This window comes from Chironomus tepperi, unplaced genomic scaffold (genome assembly GCF_022539635.2).
Source record: "Chironomus tepperi strain 1889 unplaced genomic scaffold, CSIRO-AGI_Ctep_v1 contig_82, whole genome shotgun sequence".
NCBI classification, from domain to species: domain Eukaryota; kingdom Metazoa; phylum Arthropoda; class Insecta; order Diptera; family Chironomidae; genus Chironomus; species Chironomus tepperi.
In genome coordinates this window covers 382,022-394,321 of record NW_027226204.1, presented here as the reverse complement: position 1 = coordinate 394,321, position 12,300 = coordinate 382,022, and the positions used below count along the sequence as shown (strand labels likewise).

At 31.1% G+C, this 12,300-nt stretch overlaps 2 protein-coding genes across 2 annotated transcripts; one reads left to right on the top strand and one right to left on the bottom strand.

The window, feature by feature from the left end:
• The first annotated feature begins 7,018 nt into the window (after positions 1-7,018).
• Vlet (COMM domain containing 10 protein valette) lies at positions 7,019-7,739 on the top strand. Its single transcript, XM_070633896.1, has one exon. The coding sequence runs from the start codon at positions 7,120-7,122 to the stop codon at positions 7,684-7,686; it is 567 nt and encodes a 188-aa protein (XP_070489997.1). The 5' UTR covers positions 7,019-7,119; the 3' UTR covers positions 7,687-7,739.
• LOC139085751 (U3 small nucleolar RNA-associated protein 15 homolog) lies at positions 7,689-9,393 on the bottom strand. The gene is made up of 2 exons (XM_070633895.1): positions 9,257-9,393; positions 7,689-9,198 (listed from the first exon to the last, which is right to left on the bottom strand). Exons 1-2 carry the CDS (start codon positions 9,344-9,346, stop codon positions 7,726-7,728), a joined length of 1,563 nt encoding a protein of 520 aa, XP_070489996.1. The 5' UTR covers positions 9,347-9,393; the 3' UTR covers positions 7,689-7,725.
• Between the last annotated feature and the right edge of the window lie 2,907 nt (positions 9,394-12,300).

The following is a 12,300-nucleotide window of genomic DNA, read 5'->3' as shown; positions in this document are numbered from 1 at the left end:
ACTTGAGTCAACCCCAAGTAGACAAAACCACCTTTTGGAGATTCTAATGCGCAACATACCCAAGATCAGTGGTGAGCAACTTGTGTGACGCCAAATGTTTTTGAAAATGTCATCAACCCGCTCAAATCGTATGTCGTTTACTGTTTCAATTAAAGCTTACCATCAAAGTGTGCCGTGAATAATAAAAAGTTGCCCGAAACTACCCTTGCCCATAAAAATAGTATAATTGAGTATGCTCAAAGCCTAGAATGACTGTAAATTGATAATAGAAAGAGTTTAATTTTCCATTATTGTATGTTCCACTTATGCTCGACATAAGCCAAAATATAGATTAACATATTCCAAATTTCCATATCACATATTGAGTTTCAATAACCAAATTTTAATGATAGAAATCGTAAATACAAAATTTGTAATTAAAAACCATTTAATGACGAATATATTTCAATTTATTGCAGGAAGATAAAAGAGAATTTGTAACTAACATCTAGTCAAAATTTTGTTAACAAAAGTTACAATATTAATGTACAGCATGAAGAGTAGTAATTATCAATATGAATAGGAAAATAAATGAGAGGAAATGATAATTAATATGAAATTTGAGATGAGTAGAATAAGTAAAAAGCAATTTGTTAGGTTGGATTTACAATCCCTACCTTAAATTACAAAACAAATCATAATAAATTCATGAAAAAAAAATTATGTCGAGGATTTGTAATGAATCTGATTCTGTATCAATTTCTCATTTTGTGTGATATATCCATCAACCCCTAACAACCAGATAAATTAAATGCATCCCTCTGACTTGATTCCATTTTTTTCTTTTTTAGCACATTTTTGAAAATTGTGGCAAAAAGGTAGCTTAATAATGCACAATGTTCGGTCGTTCGGCTGATGCAAAAACTCAATAACTAGACATCGTAGATAGCTCTAGTTGGCTTTAATAGCTCAATTCCATCGAGTTATTGGCCCGCCGGGCATTTAAAAGTTTCAAATCAACGCACAAATACTATAATTATCAATTTTTGTAAAGATAAACAACGTTGCTTTTTCAGTGTTTTTTAAGCGTTTTACAATGTTTTTTAATGTTTTCACAATGTTTTCTGAATAAGGTTTGAATTTGTCGGTAAATTTTTTTGAATTATAAAAATCCATTGAATAATAAATTCCATAAATTTGTTGTTTTGTGACTTGAACTCCTAGTGTATATTGTTTTTAGACCGAAGAAGTGACTCGAACCTTACTGGATCTTGTCTTTAGACAAAAGAAGTGATTTGGACCTTACTGGATCTTGTTTTATTATCAGAGAAATGACTCAGACTTTACTGGATCTTGTCTTTTGGCCATGGAAGTGACTCAGACCTTACTGGATCTTGTTTTTAATAATTTATTAATATCAATTACTGATCATTGCTTCAAAAATGCGCTGAAGTTGCTCAATAAAGTCGATTACTTTTGCAACATTTTTTTGCTATAGAAATGAATTTATTAGAAATATTTACAGCATACATACATGTGTAGGATATTATCCACTATCAATTGCGATTTAAAGCCCTTCAAATGCCAAACATTAATCTCATTTCATCGGAGAAAAAAAAGAAATCTAAATTAAAATGTCTTCCATACAATTTTGAAGGAAATTGCGTTGATAGGGATTGGAAGCGATTTTCCCTTCGACACACAGCATAGCATAAAAAAAGGGATGACGAAGCGAAATAGATCCAAAGATGATTAAAAGAGCTTGAATGGAAATTAAATTATTTTAATTTTCAAGGGTTTTTTTGTGTGTTGTATGTTTTCATCATATTAATGTGCGTAGTTACATAAACAAGGAATTTAATCAAATCATGTGCTGTCGAGTATTTTTCAAGGCGGCTGTTGTGCTTCAAATAGGGAATGTCAAGAGCAAAAAGTGGAATTTTTTTGATGGAAAAATTGATTGAAATACAAAGTTTGACACTCGGAGATGTTGAGGAAATGGAAATAAATGAGAAAAAAGGAAAAGTTTGTCATAAAGTGGTTTTAAGTGGTTCGTAAAGATTGAAATTTTGGTTTAATTTGTAGGAAATCACGTAGATTTTGTAATATAGGCTCGTCAAGAGCTCGAAGTCGGCAAAATTGAAGTCGACTCTACTCAAAATAAGTCAATTTGGATTCTTTTATCATTTGAATTTAAAATTAAATCATTAACCGTCATTTTTAATTTGAAATTTCTTGTAGAAAATTTGGTCTTCTCGGTAAAGTTCATTCCAAACATTTCTTCTGTTTTTGACAAATTGGCTCGTTTTGGAAGAGTTAGAACAGCCAAAATACATTGATATAATGATTATCATTCACAAGAATCACTTCAGTCTCCTGATAATTAATTCTAAAGCTATAAAATTCAATAAATTCATAATTGGTTTGAGACTTTGCTAAAATTTCAAATAAAAACTGCTAAATTTTTGAATTAAAACCGTTACAAAATGTTCAAATTATCAAATTCCGATCCCGAGAGCATAACAGCAAACTCCCAGTCTGAAAGACGCATGCATGCATCCCTAGCAAGCAATATTCTCAAAAAAAAAAATTGAGATAATGTAATTAAATATCGACAAAAACTCACTGTAACCAAGACATTCCATTCTTAAAAATCTCTATCAACATCATCCAACCATCGCAAACAGCAAACAGTGTAAAAGAAGAGAAACTTGCCGATGATTAACTTTACTCTACGTAGTGTTAAATTAGACACAAAAAGTATTTTTTTCATAAATATTTAAATTTCAAGCAGCATCAAAAAAAAAACTTCCACAACTCCATCCAATTTCCTCGAATGAACAGCACAGCATCATTATTATACACAGAATCCATTCCACCCTTTTTTTTCTTCTTGCTTCCTCCCATCCAACCCCAAATACATTCTCCATATTATATTTCTGTGCTGTGCTGTTGTTGCCAGCCATCACATCTTTCCATGTAATTTATTTCTTTTTTTTATGCTCATTTTTTTCACAGCTTGAAGCAAGAAAGAAAAAAACTCTTATTTTATTCACTGCTTGTTTCCATTCCCAACAAAAACTTTTTCATGTTTCTCATGTTTCATGAAAAAAAAAGACGTCGTCTTTCCGTTGAGATGAGAGTGAAGGAAAATGTAATAATAATTATAATTTTCTTTCTTTCCAGCAATGTTGCATGAAAAATCTCGTTTGGAAAATCTGAAGGAGGTTGCTGGGAATGTGGGATTCATTAAACGCATTTTTGTGAGAGGATTTGGAGTTGACATCAAAGTTTGTTGACTTCAGTGCTAAATATGGTGGATTGATAGCTCAGTTTCTAAGATTCAGATTAAAAATGTGCATACTTCTGGGTTCGAATCTCATCAACACTTTATTAGCATCATCTTTAAGACACAAAATGACAATTTGCAATCCAAAACCTTCAAATCTGTTTTACACCGTTACTTTGGTGTCCTAAGCTGAATGTGCTTTAGATTACTTGAGCAAACTAAGCGTTTGAAATCAGATGTAGTTTATACACAAGCCTTATCTAACAAATTACTCCGAGTGTAACAAGCGGCGATTAGTTGTCTGTTAGTTTTAGCCATGAACTTGATGTTTGGATCAAGTCATGAAATCTTGAACAAGATAAAAGTTGAATTCAAAAATAAATTAAATACCAACCGTATCCTCATTATCAGTTCCATATCCAGTAAACACCACTTTGAAATGTATCATATTTAACATCATAAGGGATTATAGTTAAGAACAGTTATAAGTAGAAGATAATACTATTGAGGCTCTCCATATTTGAACTGAACGTTGAATGATGATTCAATACTTTCCTAACCAGATGTATTTAGTTTTCAAAAACAAGCTGGAAGAATAACCTGCGGCATTTAGAAATCCAGGGGCAAATTTCAGGCAACATGCTTCAACTAGAATTGCCGAAGTTATTGGTCTCGGCATCGGAAGCCCTCAGCTTCAATTAGTTTCATCTCCGAGCGGTATAATAAAACGAATCGCATTATTTTGTCGAATAAATGAGTCGAAATCAAACGTCACGGTGCCAGTACGGTGTAATTTCGTGTCTTAACGTTAATACGGTGGCGAAGCGATGTCGTAGCAAATACACTGTACTTATGCTTTCTTGATTTTGGGACCGGAATCCTGGAAAAATCCCGTCTTAAGTCTTCCGGAGCAGAGATTTCAGGTAAAACTAATTGTGCTATAGTAATTTCGGGATAGTAATTTTAATCTTAAGAATTTGCAATTAGGTTATGATCCAGTTATAGTTATGATCCCTAAATTACTGAAGCTTCAAGGAAGCCTGACTCCAACTAATAAACCTTAATACAACAAATTTTGAAATTCAAACATCCAGCCTAAGGTTTGCCTTAATCAAGCCTAATCCAGTCAAGAAAATCTGAATATTCCAATAACAATTTCATCACAAAAACTGCCTAAAAAAATTCACCTCCTTTTTTTTTCTTTCCTTTCACATAACAACAACAACAGCAACAACGATGATGAAGATGAGATGTGGATGACGACGGTGAAAGGAAAGAAAAAGTAGAATTAAAAAAAAAAATCCCCTTCGGTGAGGCAAAAGAAGTAAAAAAAATCACAGTATAATATCATGCTTAACTGAATTTTCATTTCATGTAATGGCAAAGTCCATAAAATGTCAGCATGTGTACACAAAATGCTCGTGAATCTTTTTTACACAAAACAATCTTTTTTGGTTCCCTTCTATCAAGTTTTGTATCCGTTGCTTTGGAAACGCCACCACTTTCGGTGTTAAGCTTCGCCATATTTATATTTGCAAGTAGGGTGTTGAACATAGGCAGGGAGGGTGTTTGTGTATGTTCATGACGATGATGATGCTGATGCTGTAGATGTGGAAATATAAAAAAAGAAATGGGAATAAAAAAATGTTGTAAATGGTCGGAAAAATGTGTATGTGGCATAATTTCCTTTCATTCCATTCCCTTTTCGAATGTATGTGTGCTTTTGATATTATCATCCTATCTAGATAGATATTTTGTAATAGGGCAATTTTATTCATAAAAAGGTTTCCATTCTTTCTGGGGTGATTTTTTGTGGGTCGTTTAGATATTGTGTCACATATTTTTGTAATTTTTAAGGGTAAGTAGCTTGATGGGCTTCTTAACATAAGCTACTTCACAAGATAATACAAATGCTGACTCAAATGAACAAACTTGATCAAATTTTGGTATTGATTGTCCACTGGGATAGGTACTTCAAAGATAATACAATAATATTGGGCATGCTGATTTGCGACATGAAGTATTGACGAAACTTTGGTCATACTTACAAATTTGTTGATACCATGACTAAATTGGGCAAATGTTTCATTTCATTTGCAACATCATGCCGACGTACTTGGCCACACTAATAAGGTAGATCTTGGGCAAATTTATAGTTTAAGCTTGCATTCTTCCAATCTTTGTTGCAACCCTGATAGCTAAGTACGATGTTTCTCAACTATTTTTGAGCAAAACTAAAGAATTTGGTAACACATATCAGAGAGCATAATTTGAGGATTTGACATTACTGGAATGAGCATAACCGAAAACTCCATAAAGATGGATAGATCACGAAGCCGGAAAGTCACGAGTTCAATTCCTGTTTTCATAATTGTTGATCTTACAGAAAATGCATAATTTGGAACAACGGATTCCGAATCAGACTCGAACCCACGTCCTACAATTCTTGTTGCATGCTACCACTGAGTTATCAGGGTTACACTGAATGGCAAAGTGATCATGATACAGCGTTCAAAGAATTATAGGAATCTCATTCCAAAATAATTTTTTAAGAGAGCAAGGTTCCGAGCTATAAAAAAAACAAGGAATTACATAATTCAAAGAGTAGCAGTGACTCTAGCTCATATCATTTCTAGAACTCCTTTCCATTAAATAGTCTATTACGTAGCTACAATACTCGTTTCAGAGTTAAGTATCATATGTAGACAACTCTATTTAAATTCCACTATTTTACCTGAATAGGATGTCTAAGATACCAAAACGTTACAAAACATCCAAACGAACCCCTTCAAAATGATTCCTTCTTCTTTTTTACTCTCCTTTTTTTGTACTCGACAGATGATTATGCTTGAAGATAGATAAGATACTTTTGAATGAGGAGAGAGAGAAAGAGGATAACGCGTATCATGAATACTCGAGAGACTTCTTACGGTTAAATTAAATATTTCATTACAATAGATATAGCGTCTGTACATATCACCCATTCATTCGAGCATTAGGCTGCTTGAGGATGTACATAATTGTGTATTTTTCTGTGGGGTGATATTGAATCTGTTGTTTTTGGGATGGGATCAAAGTTGATTCCGTGGATTTTTATGCTCAATATTGATTTTCATGAGAATTCTCACTTTACAGTTTGTTGTTTCGTAACTTACACCTTAATAACTTAATAGAAACTTTCAATTGCTGTTTTAAAGTTTTCTTTTCTATATCCTGCTAAGTATATCCATTCTTGGAGGTCTCGAATAGCTTTAAGTTATACGAAAATATTCAAATTTCAATGAACTTTACTTCAGGCTAATTAATTAGATACTCAAGTAGTTTCGAAGAAATTCTATCGGAACTGTTAGAGGTGAATATAAAAAGCTATCCTTGAAAGTTAAATTAGATGGAAAATTATTAAGGATTATGGCTTGAAGGCTTTAAGATTTGAAATTTTAAATTCCATGGATGTGCATAACTACACATGCTTCATAAAGCACAACTATTCTTGGAATAATATCAAGTTATAATTATCATTTATTTCCTAGAACATTTGCGTTATTTAATTAAACTTAAAAATTCGTCCGTTATTCAAAAATTCAAATATTGCTTAACTGAGAGGATGCATTTTGTAAATTTGAATTTTAACGGTTTTCTGAAGTGACTAAATTTACAGAAATAAACAAAAAGATAAGAAATTTATTAATTTACGTTTTCTGCTCTATCCAGCTTTTAAACTACTGTAATTCTGCTGTATATCAAAAGAATCACCCAAAAGCACTCAAACTATACTAATCCAGTAAACAAAACCTACGAAATTCACAAGAAATTCTCAATCAATACAAAAATAACTTTAATTAATCAAAATAATGTGGTATCACAAAAAGAAGCGATTTCTCGATGGAATCAACAAATGCCTTAAATTATCAGATGAAGAATTCGAAGTGACATTGAAGAAAATCAATGAAATTTCAAAAAATTCTGATGATTTATCAGCAATTTTGGAACTAGAAATTAAGAACACAGAAGTTACAAAAGAGGAAAGTGATTTGATCCTCAAAACTATATATTATCTCGTCCAGAGATTCAATTTGTTCATCTTATCACCTATTAAGTTACAGAGTGATTTAAATGACCTTGGATTCTCACAAGAAAAGGCACAGATTTTAATTCAGTTTTATTCTGAAGCTTCCCGTGCATTGATAACAAACTTAGACATGAGCAGTACTGGATCAACAGACGAGGAAGTGTATTGGGATATAAAAACGACATTATCAGATGCGCTGAATCAGAAATGCAAGATCCCAAAAGCCACAATAAGACTAAAATCAGAAGCACAGGAAATATCATTTGAGGACCTAAATCATGCAGAACTGAGCAAATTATTTGACAAGATAGAAGCTATTCAAAGTGAATTGGACAATCTGAACAAATAAAATATTTATAATTAAGCATTTATTCCATATAAAAAGTTTTTAAATTTTAATAACAGTAGCATTCATTGCATTTTCTGTTGGCTGTAACTTTGTGGCTGTTAAGTCAACCAAATTTGTTTGATTTTCATATGATATTTCAGCAGCATTAATTACCATGTCTAGTGATCCACCTAACTTTAAGAACTGTAATGTCATATCCTCTTCAACCTTAATTCGTCGATTTAGTTCCACAATAAGTCGCTGGATGTTTGGCGAAAGTGTCGTAAATTGTGACTCATAGACATTAAGGAATATGTCAATAGCATCTATGAGAATTCTTGTGAATCTGCCATCACCAATATATCTATTAAAGAATGTGATGATTTTGGCTAATGAATCTTGCTGTCGATTGACAAGTGCCTGCTTAAGTCCATTACGTCTAATTAATTCTTGAATAATAGCTACAGTCACTTCCGGTGTTCTATTCACACAATATCGATTCATGACTTGATCTAAAGCCTTTGCATACTCGAAAGTCCTTAAACTGTTGTCGTAGTTCTTTGATTCTCGTTTTTCAGGTCTTGGAACAAATTCATCGGTCATAAGATTTCTCTGCTTCCGTCTCTTTTCACGCTTTTCATCAGCTTTCTGTTCCTCAAACTTCTCTTCTCGTCTATGTATTGCTAATGTTCCATCCACTTGACCAACTGCTAATGTATTTCCATCTCTTGACACTCCAACGCTCAGCACTGAATTTGTGTAATTCAAATTATGGATCATTTGATAATTTGCAGTATTAAAGAACTTGACATGTCGATCCAAACTGCCTGATATTAAATGCCGTCCATCAGCTGACATGCTAAGACAAGTGACAGTCTTTGTGTGCTGTGAAATATTTCCTAAATGACGTCCTCCATTTACAGCATCCCAGAATTTGATGTCAGTTCCACCAGCACTGATGAATATGCCACCAGATGGAATGAACAAAACTGATTCAACTGGACTTCCATGATTCACAGACAGGACACAATTATTTGATCTTGTATCATACATTTTAACTACATGATCATATCCACCACTGAGAATTGTATGTGGACTGATTGGATTTGTTGCACCAGCACGAACATAGTCATTATGTCCTCTAAATGTAGTCATAAATCTTTCAGTCGCAACATCCCACAACTTTACTGTTTTATCGTCGGAGAAACTGACTATATGATGAAGATCTGACAGGAAATATGTTCTATGGACAGGAGCTTTATGTCCAGAAAACAATCTAAGCATTGTTTTCGTGTTTGTATCAAATAATCTGATTTTACCTTCCTCATCTCCAGCAACAAGCAATTTTCCATCCTTTCTGTATGTTGCGCCAAAAGCTTCTTTTTGAAATGTTGAAATATTTTTCAATACTAATTTGGTAAGTGGATTATAGATCTGTACACGAAGTGAACATGTTGCTGCAAAGTTGTATGGTTGAATTGGACTAAAATCAATGTAATTAATTGATCCATATTCCTTGATAAACACTGGATTCTAAAAAATTTATGGAATTAATGAATTTTTCTTAATTTTGATGGTAATTAATGCTTACCCCAAGTTGCTTCCAATATTTGCACTCTTCTGTCGTCACTACCGATCCTTTTGTGAAGTTCTGTATAGGAGTTTTCTTAAAAGAATTCATTTTTAATTTAATTGAAATTTCAAAACAAAATAAGCATGGCCCGAATGTTTTTTTGTTTCTTTTATAAGCCGCGGTTTTTGAATTTTTAAAGGTTGTTGGGTAATTTTGTTTTTGAGAAGTTTTTAATGCTTAATTTAGGAATTTGGATAAAAGAATAGTAGAATTGGATCTTTAGAGGATTTGAAAGGAGAAATAATAGGAATTTATGGTAAAATTGAATCTGAGGCTTGTAAAGAAAAAACGAATTTTTTGAAAATTTGAAATCGTTCGGATTAGTTTGAATTTGAAAAAACCGTTGGTAACGGTTTAAGAGGAATTTTAGCGAACACATGATTGAAGAGTTTAACGATAAATTTTCTGAAATTAAATGAAGCTAAAAGAAGGAAAACCAAAAGTATTTTTTTCTTTTAGAATTAATAATCACATATATTTAAATTTTCTTGTTTTATTTTCATCATACATTACATGTTTTTTTTTCTCAATCCTCAATCCTACGAAATGTACAATTAGTTGTTGATTTTTTTCAATGAATTTCTAGTGAATCAATTGTAGTTTTTTTTCTAATTTTTCATCTTTATTTAATGTAAAGTAAGTGTTGTGTATTTGTTTTTCATCCATTTCACCTTTTTATTTAATGACATTTCCATTATGAATTGAATTTTTTATTTATTCTTAGTTAATTTCACCGGAAAATGAATTAGAGAAATCATGAACTTCTATATATTCCATTTCTGTATTCTTTTTTTTGAGTTTAATCTAATATTTTTTTTTTTTCTTTTTCGGGTTTATTTCCGCAAATTTTTTTTAAATCGACAATCAAAGTATTTGTGTCTATCATTTAGAACATGCAAATTTTTTTCATATAATCAATTTTTTTTATAATTTTTTCTTACTTCCTTCTTTTTTTTGTGTATGTTATCCTTATAATTCCTTATTTAGAGAAATCATAACTCTCACTATGAATTTTTACTTCATCAGAATTTTACATTATCATATATTTAAATACTTTTTTTTATCATTTTTAAACTAATAATATATATGATTTATAATGATTTTTTTTTATTTTTCTTCTCCCTTTTTAATTATAATTAAGTTTTTCATCATTAATATTAATATTTTTTTTTTCTTTTGGGTCGCCATTGAGAAACGAGTATGCGTAACTACATTGCTAATTAAGAACATGTTATTTTCTATACATTTCCATAGTTTTGTGTACGATCACTCAATAAATGAAGACTTTGAAGCCTTAAAATAAGAAGAAGGATTTAAGGAATTCAAAGAGTCCACAATGAATTAACCGTACGTAGAGTCAATAACGACACGGAAGTGAATTAAAATCGGAAAATTATGCACGAAAATTTTCAGTCATTTAACTTTTTTTTTGAATTTTTCGTGACGTCATTGACGGATTTTTAAATTTTTTTTTTTTGGAAATCGGAATGACAATGAATGTAGTTACGAATGAGCCCCTACCCGCTATAGCCCAATGACGAAAATAAAAATCGTTGCAATTGCTCATTCCGAGGCATCACAACAATTTTAAAAAATTTAATTAAATTTTATTTTACAATTTTTTTTTTTCATATGAAAAATTGCGAAACTAAGGAAGAAAAATTGATGGTTTGGGGAAGGAAAAAGGTCTGATTTTTGGATTATTGCTGTTAGTGTGGCTGGAAGAGTGCCCAGCGAATGACAGCAATAAGCCTGATCTCGCGTTGCATAGTTGGATAAATAGCTAGCTTGTGTCTATACTTTATGGAAATTTTCTATGAATTTATAACCTCCAAATTACTTAAAATGCAACGAATTTCAATAAATCATAAAGAATTGTGGAGGTTTTAATAAAATTCATAGCTAAAATGCCACAAAAATCGACAGTCCACCAGTAAATCTTCAATATGCAACCCGGCAACCTTTATCCTTCAATAAGTCAACATAAATTCCTTTCCATACACTCTAAACTCAAGACATAACCTAAAAAAATCATAATAATTTCATAAATTAACCAAAAATCTCATTAAACTTAAAATTTTTTAGTTCCACTTTTTCTTTAATTAATGACAATTAATGCTAAAGTTCATTTTAAAAAATGACATTTTGGAAAAATGTTTTTCTCTTTTTTTTTTGTGACTTCCTTAATCTTCATCCTGTTCACAAAATTTTCTCTCTTTTATGGACTGAGCTGGAGAATGTTATGTGCCATATTCATCACCTCATGACTAGTCATGAGGACTTTTTTTTAGGTTATGTTTGCCTTTAGCAGTTCATAATAATTTTTTAATTAATTGTTCAGCATGATTTAGCAGCTGAATTAGGAATTTAGTACAAACATTCTCACATCCTCATTCCTTATATTCATTTTTAAATATATTTTTTCACTTATAGGTTCTTAGATTAATATGAATTTTTTATGCTTTTTTTTCATGTGTCTAGATAATAAATTGTTTTTTTACTTCCTTAAATTTCATCTTTTGAAGTAGATTTTTAATAAAGTTTCACTTTGAAAATTAAAATAAAAAGTTTAATTTAAATCAGTTTCTTTTTTCTTTTTGTTCATTTGCATTTCATTGTATGTAATGATTTGAGGTAATAACAATAAATTCATAAAGTGTTCCTTTATATGTGGCTTTCACGTTTCAAATTATTATTTTTTTTTGTTCTGTATGCTTTGAAAAGGAGTTTTTTTTTTGTTTAGTTAAAAAAGTAATAAAAAATATTTTCTTGCTTAGTAAATGTCCATCTTCTTCTTCATAATCATCATTTGAGGGCGTGTGTGTATGTGAGTGTATCTTGTGAATATATATAATAATTTTTTTCTTTTTTTTTTATATGGCAATAAATATTTTTTTTTTTATTTTTTCATTATGGATGTGCAAATGAACTATTGGTCTCTTCATTAATATATTTTTTGTAAGAGTTTTTGGGGTTGATTGAGTTTTTTCGAAATTAACGGT